We start from the raw sequence: 25,116 nt of genomic DNA on the forward strand, positions 1-25,116 counted from the left end.
ATTGACCATAAGTGCATGGGTTTATTTCTTCACCCTCTATCCTGTTCATTGATCTGTGTGCCTGTTTTTGTGCCAGTACCACACTGTTTTTATTACTATAGCTTTGTAGTACAGTCTGAAGTCAGGGCAGGTCATTTCTCCAGCAAAAGTTTGTCCTTTAACACTGTAAGAAAATACTCCTTGTGAGTTTAAGGGTAAAATGGGAGATTTGCTATTTGATTCTTCTCCACCTCCTCTTCTTCAGAGAACAAAGGGCACTGTTCACTTCCTTTTTTTTTCCCTTCAATATTCTTTCTGTTTACAGTATCTACAAATGTGACTCCCTGTTTGTTTTAATGATTAGGAGTGTCTAATTGTTTTATCTGTAAGAATATAACTTTTTTCTGAGTCTTATTCTATTTTTGTTCTTAGGTTCTTTCAAAAATGCTCATGTGCTGGATGTCTGGGCTGTTATCCAATCTAGTTTTTCTTGTGTATTAAATCATCTATTAAAGTCATTCACAAAAAGTTATTAGAGAGTGCACTGCATCTGTATTCAGCATTACTTCTGAATGCTGTATAAAGTTATTAAAGAGCCTGTCTCTAAATTCCCCAGGGGGATGGCTCTTTTCTTTGCTCGTAAGACTGAATCAGAGTTCAGTCTATGTTCACAGGATTGATTTTGGGAGTAGTTTCCAAAAGACCTTGTCCAATATATACAGCTTTTTTTCTAAATCCTTCTGACTTCTTATGCAATTGGTGGTCTTTCCACCCAATTCTTTTGCATCTGGACATATGCACTATTTGATATATATATTTATCTGTTCCTAAAACTATTCCTAATTCTTTTGCAACTTTTATCTTCCTAGGTTTTGAAAAAAAAAATAACACTTAGTTTTCAGCTCACTATGAGACTGGATCTTAAAATGAGTGTAGTTTTATCTATGGGGATTCTGGGGGGGGGATTTAATTTTATGAAGTAATTGCCCTTTGGGGATTTCTAGCCAGCTGGGAGATAAAAGGAACAAGCCAAAAGAAATGGAGAAACATAGGCTATGGGAAGATAAATTAATAGGATAAATGCCATTAGATTTGTACTGAGATTTGGAGGACTCTAAAAGAGAGACCATTTTTAGCTTTTCACCTTTTGTTTGCCTCATCCAAGACATCTTTTAAGGGAATAGTTTTGGAATCTAAGTATCTGTAGATACTTCCTCAAAACCATTAAGAAGTGCAGACTAATGGATGTTTGGAATTGTATTCCGTTATGTTATAGCACCTCTCAAAAGAACACTTTTGTCCATATCAGAAATTCCTCAGAATGGCTATTATAATTCTAAATTATCCTTGGTGAAATGATGCCATTTAGAAAGGTAAGTATAAGAATGTGGGATATGGCGCAAGTACATGTAAGAAGCAGAGGTGGAATGGTCTTAGGTTTAGACTGAGGCAGGTCCAGGTGGAATGGTCTTAGGTTTAGACTGAGGCAGGTCCAGGAGAGTCTAGGACTGTTCACTGGAAAGTGCTCCTTGTTTACCTGGTGCCCCAGCACCGCCTCCCCTTGGCCTAATGACTGGCCTGTTTCCAGCTGCAAACCCGACTCATTTGCAGTTTCCCAAATAAAGATTTGGAGAGATTTCACAGACAAAACAAGGCAAGACTGAGGAAAATCTCATAAAATTTTGCTAAATAACCTGGGGCAAAGATTTTCCACAGGATTTTCCAAAGTTCAGAAGACACGTCCTGAATTTCCCAGCCCTCCAGGTCAGTTTGAGAAATGGATTCATCCAGCTTATTCTCATCCCCTTCCTGTGAACCTTTCCCTTATAGAAAAGTTCCCTTTTACAACAGGGAGCTTACAAAAGATGACAGAGACAAGTTATGTTGTAAGTAATTAGACTGATTTCCGTCAATGATGAAAATTTTTTAACCGATCAGAAAATCAGGATTCCTAAAACTGGTTTCTTATTTATAGAAGACAACATAAACTCAGCATTTGGGGAGCCTTAATGAAAAGAAATGCAGACTCAATGCAATACTTACCTCATAATCCTCGTCATACTGGTCACACAGAGACCAACAGCTCCCTGTACCAGGAAGAGATTCGAGGAGCTACAGAGGCACTGGAGGTCTCTGAGTTGAGGTCTTGCACCATGGCCAAAAGAAATCTTGATTAGGTCTTCATGGATCCTTGATATTGTTGAATACCTGCGCCTTGCAAGTATCACCCAAATAATCCATTGACAAGACAAATCTGAGTTTATGGGTACAGAAACATGGGAGAACACTATCTTGACAGTGTCATAGGAGCAGTAGTGTGCTGGAGATGCCTCTCAGCCTGCAAAGGATTCTGAACACCTCTTCCTGATTACATGTGCAGAGACAGCACCTTGGTAGCCTGAAGTCAGCCCTGCTAGGAATATTAAAACCACAGAAATCATAAAATTCAGGGATTATTTTCCCCCAAGGAGCCACTTTGCCTTAGTAGCGTCTTGGGGTATGGAAGCAAAGTTGGACTATTTAGAAGATGTTGAAGTTTGTTTTAAGCTAAGTCTCTAAATGGGAAGTTTTGATAAGGATTGGGTAAGCATCGTATAAAAGCCTAGGATTAATGGACATAACAAGGATAGGATTTAAAGCAGTGGTTCCCAAGAGTCTTGAAAAATAAACCATCATTTGATAGTATCTGCTGAAAAGTCAAACAGTTTGATGTTAATTAAAATGAGTCTTTCAATATGTTCTAAGACAATAAAATTACTTAAAATTTGTATCTTTCTGAGTAAGAGTTTCCTGGAATAATAAAGTCATGTTGATGAAGACAGTGGAATAATAAAGCCATATTAATGTATACAATAAGCTCTGTGGGTGTGGATGGTTTCGGTTCTCACATATAATGCATGAGCCTTCAAATTTTATAAGAATTAAAATAGGTTTCTAAGGAATTATCACATCAAAAAAAAAAGCTTATAGGAAATATTCATTTGAAATTACTCTTCATTTTCAATTTTAACAAAGAGAAAAAAAGTTTTTTTTTCTGACTCCACATTCTACTGATATGTAATATCTTTTCTTTAGCAAATATTTAAATAGTTTTTAAATGGTATTTCACTGTTACCAAGTGATCAGAATTTAAATATATTGCATTCGTATACTTGGAGAGCTAAATGCATCGTCTAGAAACTTCTTTTCAATGTCTTTAAGAATACAATTAATGAACAAATTTATACTTCCAATCATTTTCTATACAAGACAGCAGTGTAAGTGGAAACCTATCCGAAGTGGAGATTATGTATGTCTATTTGTTATCATTTCAACCATGAAGTACAATTCGTATTATTTCTTTTTTTTTTCTCTTTAGTAGAATGATAGGGTCAGAAATCTGCAGGGGTTCAGAAGTGAATTGAGAGAGGAAAGGAAAATTTTTTAAAAATTTGATTATCCAAAAAAAGAATGTTGAAATTATAGAACTGGAACGCATCACTAACTCTCCCGATTCAATATTTTCCTTATTGTGAGTGTCTAATGAGGATTAAGGAGAGTATAATGTTTCTCTTTGTGGTTTATTTTATTATTCTTAAAATATTCTTTATATTGAGCTAAAAATCTGTTCTCATCCTTCGCCCCTTAATTCTTCCTTCTGAAAACATATTAATTAAATCTGCTCTCTATTCAGCTTAACATATTGAAGACACTGATGCAATTATTGGGTCTTGATTTTACTTTAAGTTGTTTTATATTTTTACCCCCTGAGATAGGCAGCTTGAGTTTATTCAGCCAGTCCTCTACGTCAGAGATGTTCAATGTGTGGACTGTTTCTTAGCCTCTGGGAACTATAAGTTGTAGATCCACAAGACTATAAGGGGCTGTGACAGAATATATATCAACATATATATATATATATATATATATGTTGCTTCATTCACTGAAAAAATCTTGCTATAAAAAAAATAAAGCTAGCTGAATTCTGCAGTGTGTTCACTTATATAGTTACTTTATATTGTGGCACGAGCTTTTTCATCCTGTTGCAAACCAGGGGTAAACAGTTGAATCAACTAGTTTGATAGGACATGCTTCATATAACGTGGTTCCTAGATCCATTCTAATCATTCTTCTCTGGATCAGTTTCTAGAATACAACCAAAACTTCCAGAGAAAGTCTGTTAAAACTATAATGGAAAACGTTACATCCTTGTATCTGGACACTGTTTATTTTAGCATAGCCTAATAGTTTTTAGTGAATGTTTCATCAAGTACAGCACCTGGTCAGAATTATACATTTATTATTGCTATTTATTATCCATTATTCCAAAGTGGCTAGCTATGAGCTATTCTATCCAATTTTGTGCCTTTTGCTAATATGGGCTGTGCAGCTTTTGCTGTATAAAAAACAAACAAAAAAACACCCCCAAACTCAGTCAATTTAAACAAAACAACCACCTTATTTTTTTAATCATTATATATATAAAAAAAGAATCTATACATGTATGTGTAACTGGGTCACCATTCTGTGCAGTAGAAAATTGGAAGAACACTGTAAACCAGCTATAAAGGAAAAAAATAAAAGTCATTATATATATATGTATATGTGTGTGTGTGTATGTGTGTATATGTGTGTGTGTTTATATATATATAAACACCATTTAAAAAAAATTTCTAGGAGTTCCCATCGTGGCTCAGTGGAAACAAATCTGACTAGCATCAATGAGGATGCAGGTTTGATCCCTGGCCTCGCTCAGTGGGTTAAGGATCTGGCATTGCCGTAAGCTGTGGTGGAGGTTGCAGATGTGGCTCGATCTGATGTTGCTGTGGCTGTGGTGTAGGCCGTTGGCTACAGCTCTGATTTGACCCCTAGCCTGGGAACCTCCATATGCCGTGGGGGTGGCCCTAAAAAGCAAAAGCAAAAAAAAATTCTATGAGTCTGGTTCAGCTGGTCAGCTGCGGTGTCTTTGGCTCATTGCTTCTGACCTTGACTTGGCCTTTTCAAGCATCTGCCTTTAGCCGGTGGTCAGCCAGTTGACTGCTCTAGGGTTGGCCTCTGCTGAAACAACTCAGCTGTCTTCCACAGGATTTGAGTCCACCAGTAGGCTAGCCAATTTTTTTTTCTCATGCCTTACAGGGTTCCAAGTGAGATAGGAAGCACACAAGACCTTGGTAGGGATCAGTCCCCAGCCATAGAGTAAAGCAGAGAAGGGTGGAAAATGGACCTGGAGGAGGACAAAGATAAAAGGACCATTACAATGTCAGTTTGTTCTTCCCAGTTCTTCATACAAATTTTGAAAATGGCAATGAAAATACTTTTCATGGAAGACCTCAATAGACCTTCTTATGGACACATTGATAAACACTTTCAGAATGTATTATTTAATCAGGCATGATTGTACCAATGAGAGTTTTTATCCAATCCACTTTTTCCATCATGTTAATAAGGGTTCATGAGTTCCCCTGTGCTGCAGTAGGTTAAGGATTCAGTGTTGTTACTGCAGTGGCTCTGGTCACTGTTGTGGCTTGAGTTTGATCTCTGGGCTGAGAACTTCCACGTGCCAGGGGCACAAGCAAATAAAAAAAAAATAAGGGTTCGGTGAAAACTTTCGTCAGATTTAATGCTCAATATCTATGCTAGACCTGTTAAAAAGGAAGACGTTCTATGAAATAGGATAGGAAAGCAAGAGGGAAAAAATATGTCTCAATCACCGTTGTCTCTTTGGTTGTATCAATATGTGGCTTAGGAACCTATCAGATAGCTACATTTATTTTGACACTGACTTTGTTTATAGCCTTTCAATTCCTACCAGCATTGAAAATCACATGTCACAAAGAGACATTGAAACCTTCTAGAATGCTTAAATGGATATTCAGATGCTAGAAGAAAGCCTCTGACAACACAATAACAGGTAGCCCTTTTCTAGCAAGGAATGTAGAATGGGAAAGTTGAGTAAGGCACCTACCAGACACAATGTCCACAAGAGGCATTCTGGTAGAGTAAAGACAATCACAGAATTTCAAAGAATCTGAGAAGTGGCATCTCTCTCCCTCCATTTAACTCTAAGTGGATTCTGTCACTGCTTGACCAGTAGAATAAGACAGAAGTGACACTGTGCCAGTTTACAGATTCCAGCCTTAAGTGACGGGCACCTTCTATTTCCTCCCATTTGGAACATACACTATTGGAAGCCAGCTGCCAGGCTATGAGAATCCCAAGCCACATAGAGAGGCCACATCCCTGTACTCTAGTTGATGACCACAGCCGAGCTCAGCCACCATGAGCATCAACTACAGACATGTGAGTGTGCTCTCTTGGACAAATGGCCAAGTCACATCTTTAGATCTCTCCAGTCTCAGCCATTATCTGACTCTAATTAAATGGAAAACCCCAAGGAAGATCCACCCAGCTGAGCCCAGTCAACTCATAAAACTATGAAAAATAACAAGTTGTTGTTTTAAGACACTAAGTTTGGGAATGGTTTGCTAATTTTTAATGGAAACACATTGGAATATTAGCCATTGTTAGCTGGTACTGTTGTGCTTGAAATAAAATAGATGGTGACATAAGATCTCTGTTGCGCCACCTTTCAAACTGGAATGGAGACATAGTGATTGGCACTTACAGTTTCTTATACCCTTCCAAGTCACATACAGACATAATGAATCAAAGAAACCAAGAAAAAAATAAAAATAAAGCTCAAGATAGCCTTTCATGTTTGGAATTGATTAGATAGATAGATAGATAGCACTTTGTGTGTGGCATCTTGCAGTTTACCACAACCTGAGGATTATGAATTATCACCCTCACTTTTTTATTTTTATCCCTCCTCGCTCTCTTCTCTCTACTTCCTTTTTCCAAGTTGTTTTTTCTCCACTCCACTCCACTCCCCTTCAGCAGCAACCTATTTCATCTCCAAAATCTCCCCATACTATGTATAGTACATGGAGAGCAAAAGGATGCTCCTCGAGAAGTCTGAAGAGAAATCTCTACGGAGAAACGGTAAATCCTGGTGGCATGTCATCCAGAGTCGTCCCCATGTGCTGCCTTTGTTTCTCTGCTTGATGAAAAATGATCATGGGCAGTTGGCCTCTTCCTTAGGAGCAGTGTATTTTGCATATTTGTTAAAGCCATGATAACACACTAGATGTATAAACCTCTGTGATATTCAAGGACAAAGTTGAAGTATTTTCCAGTGTTTTACATGTCTGTTTTTGTTTTCAGGTATCCCAAAGTTGATTACATCTGATATGGTTAAAGAAGGTGCTGCTGTAATTGATGTGGGTATCAACTATGTCCTTGACCCAGTGACCGGGAAGACAAAATTAGTTGGCGATGTGGACTTTGAAGGTAATAAACTATACCACTTTTGATAAGTGAAGAAAAACGAAGATTCTACTTTGCATGTTTTGATAGTAGAAAGAGAAACCTTCTATTTGATGGGGGCATTATTAGGTTATTAATCATACACCTCTTTCCTCTGAAGGAAGAAAGTTGAATCACATTCACATATTTCCTGCCTTCTTTCTTAATGCCTGATTTGCTTCCTTCACTTCTTCCTGCCTTCTTTTTCTCCTTCCTTCTACCCTCCCTTTCTTCCTTCTTTCTCTTCTTGGGAATAAAATATAATCGAACCATTGATAGTTAGTTTTTTTTTGGTTTTTTTGTTTTTTTGGCTTTTTAGGGCCCCATCTGAGGCATAGGGGAGTTCCCAGGCTAGGGGTTGAATCAGAGCTGCAGCTGCTGGCCTACACCACAGCCACAGCAACACGGGATTCTTAACCCACTGGCCAGGGATTGAACCCGAATCTCATGGATACTAGTCAAGTTTGTAACCTGATGAGCCTGAGTGGGAACTCTCAATACTGAGTTTTAAAATTAAATTCCTTGTAGTATAGGGTTTTTAGTGAAAGAATTCAGCTGACCTTTTATAGCAATTGTTATTTTGACTTTTTGGAGTGTTTCTCATACTTCATCATCCATGCTCCATACTCAGCTGCTCACTCTCAGAGCCAGAAGGCATCTTAGGGTGTGTTTGCTAATGCTAACTATATTTCACATCTAGACAGTTATCTGGCTAATTCAGGTCAAACTTATTCACTTGTGTTATAAACAGTATGAGAAAGAGGAGTTAGGCTACCATTTCTATGGCCAATGAAAAAGACAAAGCAGCCAATGTGTAGTAATAACAACAAAAAAATGCTAACCTGATGCCTTATCTCTACAAATGTGGAAAGTGAATCCCAAGATAGATGTACTTTTAGATGCCTGACCCCAATCCAATTTTACTGCCATTATCTTTGTCACACACTTACTTGCATCCAATTCTCAGTATAGTCTAGGAATCTTAGATGTCTAAGAATAAATGTATATAATAAAGTGGAGATGTATTCATATTAGAAATATTTTCTATAGTAGATTGATCATTCTGGCCAAAAAAGCAGGGCCAGGCAAGAACTTCCTTATATGTGTGTGTCCAACTGAGAGAAAAATGGTGCTACTTTTAAAATAATTCCAAGTTTACATTTCCTTTTGAAATCTGGTTATCAGCTGATGGATTGCCCAAGTTCTAGAAGAGTGTGGAAAACAACTGAACGTGCAGATACTCAGAAGTGTCTTTCTGAGTAGGGTACTGGTCCCATGTATTGAGATTCCAGGGTGTCTCAGGGACCATATCCAGGGAGGCAAGCTGAGCCTGGCACTAAAGAGAAAAGGAAAACCAGAGGATCAAATACTCCAGGGACAGAATGGTGAAGAGAGCAAAGTACAGATGGACCTTATCAAAGAGCACACTACGCCCTTGCAGGTTGCCATTCCCAGATCCTGGCAGGGATGAGGCTTCCAGCCTCTCGGGGTGGCTCTCCAGGTGAACATGCGTGTCCATTTGTATGTGAGTGTGTGCCGTATAGACATGCTGAACTCTTTAGGAAATGACCTCATTTCTTTCTTTTGTTGTTTGTGTTCAATCACTAACATCAGGTATCAATAGTTTACTTGAGTTTCTCAACTTGAAAGAGTAAGGATACATTTCGTTTAAACACCTGACCTTATTTTTTGTGTTGTCATTCTGCTTCTTGATTACATTGTAGTTATTGGGTGTTTACTGCAAAATCACCACACACGTATGATGCACCCAGATAACATAGACAGCACATGATAACCAGCTCGAGGCAAGAAAAGCAGGGATGTTTGCAGCCCACAACCTTGATTGTGCTTGTGGGGCAAGCTTATCCAGCAGTGGGTAACGTTTTATAAGACCCTTCTCTTATGTTCTCAGATCATTTCCATGCTTTCTTATGTTTGACTAAGAAAATTTTTTTGCTCCTAAGTGTGTTAGGAAACCATTAAAAAATGAGTATGGGGATGGGTGCATATAAGTCACACATAGATATGAAATCTCTTGGTAGTATCTACTAAATGAAATTGCAGTCTTGTGTGTCTAAGAATATCATGAAACAAAAGAGGAAATGACCAAGAGAAACAAAGCTAAAAGCTGAACACAAAAGAGCACTGGGCTGGGAGACTGAAGAGGTTTTTTAGATCTAGTATTGCAACCTGATAACTTGGCAGCTTCTGTGGTCATCAGTGTTGTTTTCAGTTAAATAATAGCAGTGATGGCAGTAGCTCCTTCCAGCTACAACACTTGATGCCTTTTGGGTGTTCAACTGAGTGCTACCACATGATTGTGTAAAAACACAGGAACTTTTGGAAAGTCAGGTTTCTCTGATCCTCTCATAAAACACGCCCATGTGATTGATAATATTACTCTCGTCGCCCTGCTGGTTCATGGCGTCAGAGCCCTAATGAAGACCTGGTCTTGGTAAAGGAGGCCTTGCCAGCGAGGCCATGACTCAGTCACCCAGAGGAACGAATGATAAGTTTTGACATGCTGCTCTTTGGGTTGCTCAGCAGGGCTTAACCTGAAGTGAGGATGATCTCTCACCTGAGAGGGAGGAACCTGAACACGGGTTATTCCACAAAACTTACAGGTAGCGTTTGGCTGCAAATTGCCACAGGGAAAGTATGGCTGCTTTGTGAGTATGGGCAAAAGTTTCACCATTAACTATAGCCAAGATAGATAAACAGATATAGGTAAAATCCATTCCAAACTGTCCTTTAAGAAATCTTTGGCTCACTAATAAAGGAAACAGGATGACTTATTATTTCAGGTAGATTACTTTGATGGAATTTTTTTTTTTTTTTTTTTTTTTGGATTTTTAGGGCTGCACCTGTGGCATATGGAAGTTCCTGGGCTAGGGGTTGAATCGGAGCTGTAGCTGCTGGCCTACACCACTGCCACAGAACACAACAACGTGGGATCTGAGCCACATCTGCGGCCTGCACCACAACTTATAGCATCATGGGACCCACTTCCCGAGGCCAGGGACCAAACCCACATCCTCATGGGTACTAATCGGATTTGTTTCCAATGCACCACAGTGGGAATTCTGGAAATTATTTTTGAAGAATAATTTCATCCATGACTCCATGATGGCACTATTGGAAATATGTAAATAATTGCAAATTATTTTCCAGATGCAATGGTTTATAAAACCGGGAGTCATTTCATCTGTTTTATTTCCTAGAAAATGTAGATGCCTATGTGTATTTGTCTTCATTATTAGATGTTTTGGCTTCAATTTTGAATCAAACTTCTCTCTAAGAAGGGTAAAATTTTATATCAAATACAATATGAAGATTGCATCATGCTTTCTGTGGTTCTTGACAAAAGGAGACATTAAAACATCCTAAATATTCCTTTTGACTTTAATGTCAGTTTTAATTTTGGTTTAGAAATCATTTCCTCTAGCCTATATCTTCCTTTATCTCAGAGTTTCCTGCTCTTATTTCCTGCTTGCAGAGCTAGTGTCTGTGAAGTGTTTACAGTATGCTAGGTGTTATTCCCAGCCTTTTACATACGATAACCCTATAAGTAGATATTGGTGGTTTGTTTGTTTGTTTTTGCTTTTTTTAGGGCTGCACCCAGGGCATATGGAAGTTCCCAGGCTAGGGATCGAATTGGAGCTGTAACTGCTGGCCTACACCACAGCCACAGCAACATGGGATCCTTAACCCACCGAGTGAGGCCAGGGATCAAACCCGCATTCTCAAGGATACTAGTCAGATTTGTTAACTGCTGAGCCACAATGGGAACTCCAAGTACAAACATCTCTGCTAGCTCTTCACTGCACAAATCATTATGTCAAAGACAAATGAGCTTTGTGATCTGTGACCAATCATATCCTAAGTCTGTGGGTGATTGGTTAAGGCACCCCTGTTATTCAGTTCAGACAGCAAAGTGTGTAGTTCTCTTGACTCCTTGTTTTTCGGGAATAAATCACATAACATTTTACAAAAATAGATCATGCAAAGAAGGAATTTTCAGCAAAGAAATAAAAAGTGATAATGCTGAAAGTGAAATTAGAAAGAGTTGACCATGGGATGTTGATGGTTCCACCATTTGCCTTTCAAGACTCTAGATATACAGCCAGATGAACTTAGTGAAGGCAAACAGCAACATAAAGGAGGAAAGTAGTTGTGAAGAAAGGATGACGGTGTCCCAGAGGAAGTGACTCTGGCAGAAAAAACACTCTCTACATTAAAGGAACTCTCAGAGCTAGGTCATGACATTGAAAGGGCAAAGACAAAATTCTGGAAGTAGATCCAAACATAGAAAAGAATCTGACAATTCATCGTCATAGAAAAGGTGCTAGCTCCATATTATAAGGTATATGACCAGAGGAAGATAAGCACCATTCAAACTACTCTTGATAAGACTTTTACCAAGAAAAAGCCCTTTAATTCTGAATGTTTCTAGTGGCTTTAAATTATGGCATAATAAAATAAATACTAATTTTGCTATTATTTGCAATTATCTATATATTTATAAGCCACAGTAAGAGAGTGTTTAATATTTTGACAAAAAATTTTAAAGGTCTTTGAACAAATGTAATTTCCCCCCTTGAATAATAAGATTGCTTTGTGCTGTTTCAGATTGCACAGTCATTTTTATGGTATTAAATTACTATAAAAAGTAAGCACTGCCCATATAATAAACTTCATGAAATTAGTAGTCATATCCAATGTCATAATCACCTATTTGATTAATAGGTGATAATCACCTATTTGATTAATACCCCATTATTTAATTGCATTTGATTACAACTTCTCAGTATTACCGGTCATGTAGGTTGTGCAGTTTTGGAGGTATTATTTGCTTAGTGCCTTTCTCAGGAAATCCATACTGATGCTTTTCCTCAAGCTGGATCTAAGTTAGGTCTTCTGTGCAACAACCATTCCTCTCTAGGTGTTTTGAGGAATGCATAAAGCCTTAAAGTTATTATGAAATCAAAGTGCTATTTTGTTTTGTATTGATCCTCAGTTATGGAACTCAGGACAGTTCATCATTGCTTCCAGCATCTGACAGATGCTTATTATTCCTTTTTAATTACTTGAACCAGCCTCCCCATTCCAATTTAAAACATTAAAAGAAGAAACAGTATTTTAAAACATAAAATGATTTTGTATGTCTAAAAATGTTTTTATTGCCAATAATTATAAAATAAATAGTTTTAAATAAATAGTCTTCTGAAAAACTTAAATTTGTGATATAGACTTTTTTAAAAAAAAAAAAGACAATGAGGTATACCTACCTGCACCTGGAATTTCTTTTTTTCTTTTTTTTTTTTTTTATTTTCCCACTGCTGTACAGTGGAATTTCTTTTGATCATATTCTATTGGTAGCTTTGAAAGGAAGTTCATACATTCCTAACAAAGAAGGCTGTATTTTCATGAAATAGAAACAAAAGATGATGTGGCATGAGTTGTAAATTGCTTCTTCTGAATAACACACTGGAAAATAGTCTGTGGGCCAAGACTCGGAAGCTCCTAATTGCAGTGCTTTTATAACAGCACTTGTGTAGCAGACCTGAATGGATTTGGTCAGCTGAGCAATCTAATCAATGACTTCCTGGGCCATTACTTCAGCTAAGCTTGTTCGCATTGGTGAGCAGTTAGCCCTCATTTCTACCTAGTAGAAAACACAGATGTGTTATAAGTTTTGGAAGCTTTAATAGCTTTGCTTCATTTTTGTGATGAATTCTGCAGGGATTGAGGTGGAATGAAAGGAGTGGAATGTCTGCTCTGTATCTCCCTCCCATCTGTCCTCTCTGTCTTCCCTTCTTCCTTTCCTGACCACATCTCTCCACTTACTGTCTATACTGAAGCAGGGAGTCAGATAATGCTGGGAAGAACTGTTCCACTTTAGCATTGTTAGCCATGCAGTTGAATTGCCTCCTTATCCCTGGTTCCTTCCATGGGAAGCTGAGAGACAAAGGCAAGTGACTTCGCTTTTGAGAAAACAGAATTCGAAAATGCAAGTATCATTTCTCTTAGCATCCTGTTGACCTGAACTGACATGGCTGCTCCTAGGTGGGAGTGAGAAAGATGTGGAATCCATAGTCTGTAGATGAGAGGCCATACTTGGGTGAATAATGATTCATTCTGTACCCAAGAACTTGAAAAAACAATCTCCTATTTGGAGGAAAAAAGAGAGAAAGAGATTTCTTCATCCAGCATCCACATACCATTCAGTCTGTCCTGAATCCATTTTGTTATGAAAACTGCAGGGACAGTCTCATCAGTGTCTGTTTGCTTTTTATTGAGCTTCAAAGCATGATCCACTTATTTTTATCCTATGGGGTTGTAGATGCCTAGTGTCAGTGGAGTTATATCTTGTCTCAGTCCCTACAGTAGTAATTGAACTCCCTATGGATAAAAAGTGGGTAGAGTTGCAATAGAGTCTGTGTGGTTAGTATAACCTCATCAAAATATCTCTAGTTCTAGAGTTCCTTCTGGGGTACGGTGGGTTAAGAACCTGAGTGCAGAGACTCAGGTCACTGAGGAGACACAGGTTCAATCCCTGGCCTGGCACAGTGGGTTAAAGTTTTGAGTGTTGCCACAGCTGCAGCATGGGTCACAGCTGCAGCTTGGGTTCAGTCCTTGGCCCGGGATGAGGAGTGAGTGGTCCTAGGAAGAGAAGGAAAGGGCACCTCTAGCCCTGCTGCCCTGGGAAAATAAGAAAGAGAAGGCCAGACCCTGAGCTGGTCTGTCTGTCTACTCCCTGGACTATAACCAGGAGGTTTTTTGTTGTTGTTGTTATTGTCTTTTTGTCTTTTTGCCTTTTCTAGGGCTGCTCCCTTGGTATGGAGTTTCCCAGGCTAGGGGTTTAATCGGAGCTGTAGCCGCCGGCCTACACCAGAGCCACAGCAACAAGGAATCTGAGCCATGTCTGCGACCTACATCTCAGCTCACGGCAACACCGGATCCTTAACCCACTGAGCAAGGCCAGAGATCGAACCAGCAACCTCATGGTTCCTAGTCTGATTCGTTAACCACTGCGCCACGACAGGAACTCCCAGGAGTTCTTGTCTTACACAGCACCAGGGCTGGGACACCTCCAGCTTAGATGGGTCACAACTGCTGAGCCCACCCCCATTAATGAGTTCTGTCTGGCCCATAGTTCTCTGTGTAGTAGAGGCCTAGGGCTTCTTGGGCCCCTGACAAGAGCACTTTGTGAAAAGAGCTGAGGAGGACCCTGGGGAGGGAAGGGCTGCTCAGGGCCCTCTCAGGAATTCCTGGAAGCCAGGGCAGAGCTGGGGGATGGGGTGCAGGAGGAGTGGGGACTGCTATGTATCAGGCATTGCTGTAGGCATTTGGGATACAGCCGAGACCTAAATAGGCAAAGTCCTTCCCCATAAGAACCTTACAATCTGGAGAAGACAGATAATAAACAAATATATACATTTATATATATATATACACACACTACATTAGGCAGTATTTAAAGTTACAAGAACGAGATAAGGGGGCTAGAGAATTAGGGAGTGAGGTTGTTTAGAAAGGGTGGTTATGGGAGTTCTCTTATGCACAGTGGGTTAAGGATCCAGTGTTGCCACTGCCCAGGTTGCTGCTATAGTGCAGGTTTGATCCCTAGCCTAGGAACTTCATGTGCCACATGTGTGGCCAAAAAAAACAAACAAAAAAACAAAAAACACAGTAGTAGCAAGGGTACCACATCAAGAACAGCCTTACAGACTATGGAAAGGAATTTGAATTTTACTTAAAGTGCAATGGAAAGCCTTTGGAGGATTTGGGCCAAAGACATGACATTTTTGCATTTTAACAGGATTGCTCTAGTTTTCTGAATGGCAAATAGATCTCAGAAAGATGAGGGTATAAGTAGGGTACCTGCTAGGAGCCTATTGTAATTATCTAAGTAAGAAACTATCCAAGATGGGGTGTGGACCGGGGTGGTAATGGGTGAAAGTATTAAGAGGTATTTAGATGGTAGATATAATTTAGAAGGTGAGTTAGAATGACTGGCTAAATGATTAGATAGAAAATAAAAAGGAGAATTTTTTATGACTCTAAGAGTTTTTAAACAGGCAAGAATGAAGCTACCCGTCCATTCTAGATCCTTTTGAGATGAGTCTGAAAGGATCAATGGACTTCATTTATATGTGTGAATATAGGGCAGAGAATGGGCAGAGGAAAAGGGACTCTTGCCATGTGGAACAGCAGATCAAAGGAAGGAGGAAATATGTACTCAGTAATAGGTCCAACAGCATTTGTTGAAGGAAGGAAGTATGATATTCTAAAAAATTGTGAGAGTTCCTGTCATGGCTCGGAGGAAATATATCTGACTAGTATCCATGAGGATGCAGGTTCGATCCCTGACCTTGTTCGTGGGTTCAGGATCTGGCATTGCTATGCCTGTGGCGTAGGCCAGTGGCTACAGCTCCAATTCGACCCCTAGCCACATATGCCACAGGTGTGACCCTAAAAAGACCAAAAAAAAAAAAAAAAAAAGAAAGAAGGAAAGAAGGAAGGAAAGGAAAGAAAGAAAGGTGAAAAGGGAAAAAAACACTACCAGAAAAAAAATGTGATTTGGCACTAAATAGCTAGACTTACCTTGATTTCTCCAAAAGAATCTCCACCAGACAAGAAATCTCACCTAGAGTAAAAAGAACCCTATGATCTGGCACTCCATTATTCAAAAGTCTAACCCAATAGTCAAAACATACAGAAGAGGGTCTAGAATTACGTAGAAAATACCATTCTCCTAAGAAACTCCTACAAAGGAACTAAAACTCCTGGTGTGTTTTTAAAGCAGCTTTTCCTCTGTGTTTTCTCTACTTTTACTATAGTCGTTTCCAGACGTCATATTTATGCATGGTCCTCAACATATGACACCTGAAAGTTACCCTTTACTCCGTTTTTATATTACGTACAACCTTTCATAAAATCCTTTTATGATTTGGAGTTCGGCTGATTTAGGTTTGCGTTCTAGTTCTGTCGTCTAAAACAATTATGCTCTTGGCAGATCATTTTACCTGAGACTTGATTTTATCATCGGACAAGCTGAGATAATAATACCTATCTTATAGAGTTGTTATGAAGACTAAATGAAATAATCACCTCGCATGAGCTAATGTGTGTGACTTGCCGAGCCTAAAACCCGACAGAAGACGTTGGAGGTGTTGTGTTGGTGTGACACACCATTCGCCCTTCCTCGCCATTAGCACTTATCTGGATATGTCTAACTTCCCATTTCACTTGCCACCCTGCTTCTCATCACTTTTCAGTCTTAATTCTCTTCTGAGCAGTCTCTTTTCACCCAAAGTCATATGGGTCAACTTTAAATCACTCATGCTTATCCCCTCACCTCCATACTCCTGCAGTCGATCTCAATCTGCCTTGCTCGTTTCGCTCTTAATCCTCTACACTACCTCGAACTTTTCTTTAGTTGTTCCCTACTAAATTGTGTGCCTCTGTAATGTAAGCTTCTTGTCCTACATTTCTTTTGTCTCTCCCTCCCGTACCAGGCCTCAGCTTCTTAGTCATACCATTGGTCATTTGTATGATCATCCTTGATACTTATAAATATTTAGTGTCACCCTGACATTATAGAAGTAATTCCTTACAGTTGCCTTACTGGGAACAAAAGCTCCCACTCAAGGTGACATCCAACACATTATTAATCTACAACCACCCAGAGTCAGTAATGATACATCCATTGAGTCATACATCGATTTATGCAGCACATATTGCTCACTAAACACAATATACATTTTCTAGATTATATGTCAAAACAAGCTTCTTTTGGAAGTGATTTTAACACGACTTACCCCCAAAGGTGTGTCCTACAAGATGGGAAAGTAAGCTCATGTTACCAGTTTCTGAGGAAGTAAGATTATTTTGGAATGATATCACTTTCAGAGAACTATTAATTTGTGCTATTGTAAAGAACCCAATTAAACTGACTGTGTACCAACTCAGTTTTCAGTGTTAATCATTTAATTTGATGATATGTGCCTTAGTTTGGGTTACTATAACAAATTACCATAGACTGGAAGGCTATTCTTGACATTGCCAGAATATACAATTTCCAGACTATATTAGCAAATTAATTGTTTAGGCACATATAGAAATTCCATTATTTGGGAGCTGTGGAGTAGTCCATCAGGTACTGTACCAGAACTTCACTATCTGCCTAAGCATTCATGCGTCTTTCTAACAGAGCATTTTAGATGAGAGTTTGGATTAGTAAACCCAGGCCCTAGGAACCTGGGAATATAAAATTTCCAGAGGAAATAATGACACAGAACTCACAAGCCAGAGACACCCTGTCATGAAGCATAGGTTGCTGGCGCCAAAAGGTTAATGATCACATACTTCCTTTATTCTTAACTATTAAGAGGTATTTTAATGTCCCTTATGTTGCTATAAGTATCCTTCATTAGTAATATTTCCACACCTTCCCACCATGTGTCACCCCTGGATTTTTTTTGAGGCACACACATAAACTGAACACCTAGTTTATTTCATCATTGCTGCCATCACCTCAGATTTTAAACATGAATAATTTCTGCTCCATACCTATTGGTCTTATCCTGACATTGAAAGATGATTCACTTCAAGTAGGAAATGATGGAAATTGTGTCAAGGAAACTTGTGTGACTTCTTCCCTTTAGAAATCTGAAGCCAATAACACGATAAAACGTAACTGTCTATACAGAGGAAAAAAGGAAGCACAGCAGATGAGGTATATGTTCCAGGCTGAAAAAGGATTTCTTGAGTAGTAACTTAATAGCATTCAAGACCATGCAACTTTGCAAAAATAAAACATGAATTTCTCCTTTATTTTACTTTTCTTCAGAAAATTATTTAGTGTAGTACCACATTTTTTCTACAGTTTCTCATCTTTCAAAACTGGTTATTCCTCCATACATAAATAACCAAGTTCATTCACAAAATATTTTTTTAAGCTTATTCACCTTGAACACTAACTACAGCTGCCATCACCCAACCAAAGTTTTCTGACCACTGACTTCGGGATCACATAGCCTGTGACTGCCTTCCTAACCTCATCTCTTTATACTCTGTTTCCGCCACATGCTTCAGTCATCATGGACTTTAAGCTCCTCCATTGCATCTGCTTCACTATCAAGTCCAAAGTTCCTTTATTATTCTTGATGTTTGCATCTCATTCTTTCCTCCCTTCATACCCATCCATAAGATCTTGAAGCTTTTCTGTAATTTTACAAATTTCTCTCTGACCGCCCCCACCATTTGATTTCTGTTCCTCTTTGAGGTGCTCCCATGCTATATTCCCATTATAGCATGTCTCACTTTATGTTGCTGCTTTGTGTTCTCCCTTCTCTTCCCCAGATGATAAACTCACCAGATGAGAAAAATGTTTGCAGAATAAGCAGTTTCCCCATTTGACTTATCCTGCCTCAGAAAATATATACATTTTCACCCAAATTTAAAAAATATGCATTGCTCTTCAGTTAATGCCCCAGATTTGAAGCATTATCTCCATGAGCTGGACTCCTCCAGGTCATCTTCTGCAAGTCTTTGCCTTCACTTCTACATGTCAGCCCACTGGCCTTCTCGTGGTATTTCCAAGTCTTTATGCCACTTGCTGCCTTGGGGGAACTTCTTTCCACCTCATCACAAATATTGTTTCCCAACCAAGAACACTGCCTTTTTGAAACAAACTCATGGACATGGAGAACAGACTTGTGGTTGCCAAAGGGAAGGGGGAGGGAGGGAGTGGGGTGGACTGAGAGTTTGGAGTTCGTAGATGCAAACTATTGCATTTGGAGTGGATAAGCAATGAGATCCTGCTGTATAGCATAGGGAACTATATCCATATATATAAATAAAACTGGGTTACTCTGCTGTACAGCAGAAATTGAAAAGAACACTGTAAATCAACTATAATAAGAAAATTTTAGGGGAGTTCCTATTGTGGCTCAGCGGTTAACAAATCTAACTAGGATCCATGAGGATGTGGGTTCGATCCCTGACCTTGCTCAGTGGGTCAAAGATCCAGCATTGCCATGAGCTATGATTGCAGATGTAGCTTGGATCCTGTGTTGCTGTGGCTGTGGTATAGGCCGGCAGCCTCAGTCCTGATTGGACCCCTCACCTGGCAAACTCCATATGCTGTGGGTGTGGCCCTAAAAAGACAAAACAAAATAAAAATTTTAAAAAGAACACTGCCTTTTCACTTGGAGCAGTTTGGTTCACCCTCTGATTTTTGGACTTGACATAGATACACCACATATGCTCAGGCTCAAGTAGGCCTCCCAACACATTCACAATGCAGTGCATTTCATTTGCTGAACATTTCATAGCCTTAGCTGAATCACTACTCAGGCAATTATATTTGCAACATGTATCTCCCAGCTAGACTATAAGTTCCAGGGGATAGTGACTATGGCTGTCTTTCCTAAGAAACTTTTTCTGTGAGTCTATCTGTGGCAGTATTTAGCATGAGTAGGAACAGTGAATAATGGAATTACGAAAATGTTCAAGGGTTAGGAAATAATGCAAGACAAGGATGTAGGGCCAGATTATAAAAGATTCTAATTGCCATGACAAAGAGATTATATTTTATCCAGAGACAGTCAAGATTCATCAAATATTTATAAGCTGAAATAATCTAATCTATGTTTTAAAGAATAAATCTGGTGGCAGGTTATATGGCTAATAAGATGGAGACCAAAAACCAAGAGATTTTAGTAGGTTGTAAAAAATGACAAATCTTCTGTCTTCATATGCACATCCTCTTGCCATTCTTCCTGTTCTAAGCCTTTAAATTTGAGCTTGACTGTGTGACTTGCTTTGACCAATGGGACATTAGCAACTCTGAGTCAGGTACTTGTACATGGGGATTTGGCTGGGACCTGACTAGGAAACCTGAGGTCACCATGTGAAGCAGCCCTCTCTGAAGCAGTGAATTTTAACCATGTTTTATACCTCTTCCATATTTACATGTCTCACCCCCTCCCCCATTAGAAACATGTCTCATTTCAGCAACAATTCTCAGTGGTATGTACTGGAATAATGAGGTGGGAGGAGGCATATGTAGTTTGACTATAGTTCACAGGAGATTCCAGCATATGACTACAAATTGAAAATCACTCTACTGAGTTTCATGGATCAATGAGTGAACAGTTAATTCAGTTTGGGGAGTTAATAAGCATCACAAAGAAGTGACTTTTAGCCATATCTGAAAAGGAAGAACAAATATTCATCGGATGGAGAAGTGCAGGAAGAGTATGTTAAGAGAATAGTATGTCCGAAGGCAAATCTTGTGCCCCAAATGACTGATTTTAAACAGTAATCTTTCTTTCTATTCAATTAAACATACACTGTCTAAATCTTGCGAGTAGAGCACTAGCATTTTTAAGAAAATCTATAGAGTTATCTTTGCAGGGTCAAAAGTTTACAGGTCATTCAAATAAATTGCCATGGCAATTGTTCTTTCCTTAAAAGTATTCTTATTTTCAGAAAACTGCTTTAACCATCACATACCCATCTAAATGTCATTCTCTAGAGTAAGTACCATGCAGCTAACACTAGGATTTGAGGATTATTTTATTTGCCTCCATTGTCAGTTTTAGTAACTCTAAAATCATGTTGACTTCATGGAATTGAATCTAAACCTGGTTTTGTGACACCTGTTCATGAGCCACTCACGAAAACACTGAGATCAATCGAGATCTAATACCTGATTGTCACATGTACAGAATTATTAGTATTTTCCTTAGAACACACGCATACTCCCTTAGAGTAAATACGTTTCTGAATGAAACTGTTGCCTTAAAATTCTTCTGTAATTCTTTTCAATGGTGCATGTAGAACACCTCTTCCCCACACATAATAGGATTAATACTTAATAGCATCATCTTCCACAAGCAGGTGCAAACCCTTATCTGCCCTCAGGGAAAGACCAGCCAATGAGGAGTTATTCTGCTGATGTAATGCTTGTTAACTTATTCTCTCTCAGACAGGATTGGGGAAGATGCTTTTCAGAGCATCAAACATGTATTAAATTTAACTCTTTCTCAGATGACTAATTTTAGCTCATAAACCACTTCCGTACTTCAGAATCATGTCACTTAGGACAGCCTTGGATAGTTATGCGAAATCATTAGCCTAGAGAATATCTTTTGAGCATTGGCATCTGTACCCAGTGCCATTTGCCAATGATAATCCATCATCTTTTTTGAAAAACCACTAACTTCCATATCCTGGTCCTTATGTAAATAGACAGAGGAATACATTAACACCAACCAGCAGCAGAAAAACTTACATTTCTGTCTCAGACATAGATCTTCATGAAAATGAAAGTAAAGGTAGAGACCTTATATTTTTCAAGTCAAATTCATCACAGCCTACCTCTCATGACTGCACGAAAACTTCTTTTTCACATTTGCTCACTTTATTTCAAAGATCGAAATATTTGAAACACGTATTTGAATAACCAGGTGTGTTCTCAGTAATGCCGTAATCTTCTGTCTAACGAGTTATTTACAGGGCTCTGTTAATGCAACCACGTGCTTATCAGTGTCCAGAGAAGTCCTAGCTCAGGTCAGGTGAAGAGCCATTACCCATCATATAGTCTAATTCAAGGTAGTGATTGACAGGATGGGACAAACATGTGTTAATTTCCAGAGCAAAGTGTGCAAAAATACAGACACGGAGCTACAAATTTCCAGCAGGTGTTAGTTAATGTAATAGCTCGTTCTCATTCCCTGTTCCTCCACACCAAACCTCACTTTTTGAGCAAAAGAATGCAATAGTAAGCATGTTTTAAAAAACAATTTGGAAGAGGAGGTTCATAATACCAGCGCATACCAGTGGTTTATCTGATCTGAATCTCATCCACCCAGGAAAAAAGTAACTTAGACTGCTAAGCTAGCTGCAATTTGAAGTGCTGGATTTAATTCAAAGATGATGAGCTATAAGTACTCATACGAAAATGGTAGGAAAATTGCTATATTAGAAGTTTTCTGTCTCCATTTCTTTTTTTTCAAAATAGCCTCCTAACCCTTTGAGAAAATTGAGTTAATTTTTGGTACATGATCCTTTCTTGGAGCTTTTCTACTTGTTCGGGTCATGGTAATACAGTTGCATTAGGACGAAGAGGAAATTAGGGAATTATAGAATGATTCAAACCTGGCTGTGAATAGTGTCTCTACCATATAGTAGAATGGTAAGTGACATTAACTTCAGGGAATCATGCTTTCTTCAGCTACTAAAATAAAATAGTGGAAGTTCCCATTGTGGCTCAGCAGGTCAAGAATCCAACATAGTGTCTGTGATAATGTGGGTTCGATCCCTGGCCTTGCTCTGTGGGTTAAGGATCCAGCATCACTGCAAGCTACAGTGTAGGTCTTAGATGCAGCTCGGATCTGGTGTTGCTGTGCCTGTAGCATTACCGTGGCCAGGGAGTAGGCCTCAGCTGCACCTCTGATTCAACCCTTACCCCGGGAACTTCCATGTGCCATAGGTGCGGCCCTAAAAAAATAAATAAAATAAAATAAAAATTAAATATTGATTACTAAAATAATGTGTATAAAGTTCTTGGCAAGTAGTAGCTATGGTCATTACTATTTTTCCATACATACTTAAATTAATTACAAGTCACTTCGCTTTTCAAAGTTGAAAACCAAATTATATGATTGTATAACCACAGTGGATTCCCAACTTTATCCTTAACCCACTGAGCAAGGCCAGGGACCAAACCTGCAATTTCATGGTTCCTAGTGGGAATTGTTAACCACTGAGCCACGACAGGAACTCCTGTACTTGATTCTTAATTTGCCATGTTACTCAGTAGTATTCTACTTTTATCTATTCATATTTCAGAGTTAGTGCTTTGCAAATATATGATTTTATATACTATCAGTGTAAATAGTAGGAGTCTAGAGATCTGCTGACATTTTAAAATGCACTGCTTCTCTAATCCTTTAGAGAAGATACTGGAAGGCATTGCTCATGCCATCAAGTCAGCTTATTGGAAAGTGAAAAATGCAGTTTGTCACCCTTAAGCATAAGCAGCTTGAGTTTTTCAGCAAATTAACTTGAACTAAATTTCTGTTGTTATTGTTGTTGTAGTTTTTGGCTGCAATTACGGCATGCAGAAATTCCCAGGCCACAGGAGTGGCAACACTGGATCCTTAACCCACTGAGCCGCCAGGGAACTCCAAACTGAAGTGTTCTGATATTGCATGTATCCAGGCAGAAGCACTGACATGTTAATGCCAACTGATTTTAGACTTAAAATTTCAAGGGCTGTTTAGTTCACTTTATCAAAATTTACTAAATAAATGCCTCACCTGTGCATGGAGAAGCTCTAGAATTAAAAATAGCAGCCACAACAAAGACTTAGTTTCTGCCTTCCAGGTTTCCATGGGTACTTAAAGGAGCAGACAGAACAGTGGTAAATTCCAAAACAGAATTTGGTATAAAGTAACTGGAGATAAAGATAGTGGCAGTTTTAATTTGTTATTGGAGGGGTGAATTTTTGAGAAAAATTATGGACAGGTGACATTGTACTGGCTTTTAAAGAAAAGGAGTTCCCATAGTGGCACAGTGGTTAACGAATCCGACTAGGAACCATGAGGTTGCTGGTTCGATCCCTGGCCTTGCTCAGTGGGTTAAGGATCCGGCATTGCCGTGAGCTGTGGTGTAGGTCGCAGATGAGGCTTGGATCCCACGGTTGCTGTAGCTCTGGTGTAGGCCGACCACTATGGCTCCAATTTGACCCCTAGTCTGGGAACCTCCATACGCCGGGAGAACGGCCCAAGAAATGGCAAAAAGACCAAAATAAAGAAAGAAAGAAAGAATAAGGAGTTTGTTATTTGGTTAAGGTAGCAATGTATTCCAGGAGGAAAGAATAGCAAGAGCAAAGGAAGAAAGGACTGATAATTCATGGCCATTTATGAAATGGCTGTAGACCCAGCCCAGTGTTTCTACAGTAGAAAGGACATTGGATAGAAGTATGGCAGGAAAAGGACATGCTTCATGTACAGGGGTACTTTTTGGAAAACTAATATCATCTTCAAAATAATAGTACTCTTTAATAGTATAACTAAATTTTTTATTTATAAAAAAACAGTGGCTATCAAACTATTAACAATTGCTACTTAGAGCGAGTCTGTATTTTGAGATAGATGCCTGTATGTTTTCAACTCCAAAGTAATGAAGACAGATTTAAACCTGTGATCCTCACTGCATTTCTGCCTAACCAGATCATAGTACTTTTTTCTTTGTTACGTTATCATGACATACAGTAGTTGAATTTTTTTTTTTTTTTGGTGTGATTTCTTCAAGCTTATTTGGATTTTTCTTCAAGTAAAAAAGTATTATTCCTTTGCTTTACCTACGATTTAAAAATATCGCAATAAACTAATACACTTAAATGTGAATTTTTAAAACTACATTTCAAGAAAGCAATATAAATTGTAAAAATAATAATAATTGATTAAGATTTAAAAAACATCTACTGACTTCATTTATGTAAAGGCAGATAGGTGCAAACTTGTAAAAGGCAATACATCTAAGTAACATGTGATTAATAAGGTCAGAGAATACACTTAAGGAGTATTGTCTATGCTAACTTAGTACTAAGAGTTATCTGGAAAAACTTCATTGTTTTTATTCACACGGTGAAGCATTAAACCAGTAGGTCAATGCAATGCGTGGAGCCATTCACCTGTAATATTGTGGGCGTGAGAACATTCTTAAATAAACTTGCTGAAAATTCTTTGCCATTTCCTTTGAGCATATTCACTG

At 38.7% G+C, this 25,116-nt stretch overlaps 2 protein-coding genes across 2 annotated transcripts in view; both read left to right on the forward strand.

Annotated features, from left to right (window-relative positions):
- MTHFD2L (methylenetetrahydrofolate dehydrogenase (NADP+ dependent) 2-like) overlaps positions 1 to 25,116 on the forward strand; it is a 108,656-nt gene that overhangs the window by 79,952 nt on the left and 3,588 nt on the right. Inside the window, 1 exon segment of the mRNA XM_021101430.1 lies at positions 7,183 to 7,308. Coding sequence (XP_020957089.1) covers positions 7,183 to 7,308 — 126 coding nt within the window.
- Positions 7,215 to 25,116, forward strand: part of EPGN (epithelial mitogen) — a 34,384-nt gene continuing 16,482 nt past the window's right edge. Inside the window, exon 1 of the mRNA XM_021101431.1 lies at positions 7,215 to 7,308. The gene's annotated coding sequence lies outside the window, so the exon portion shown is untranslated. The remainder of the gene's footprint in view (positions 7,309 to 25,116) is intronic.

Source organism: Sus scrofa, chromosome 8, assembly GCF_000003025.6.
Source record: "Sus scrofa isolate TJ Tabasco breed Duroc chromosome 8, Sscrofa11.1, whole genome shotgun sequence".
Taxonomy (NCBI): Eukaryota; Metazoa; Chordata; class Mammalia; order Artiodactyla; family Suidae; genus Sus; species Sus scrofa.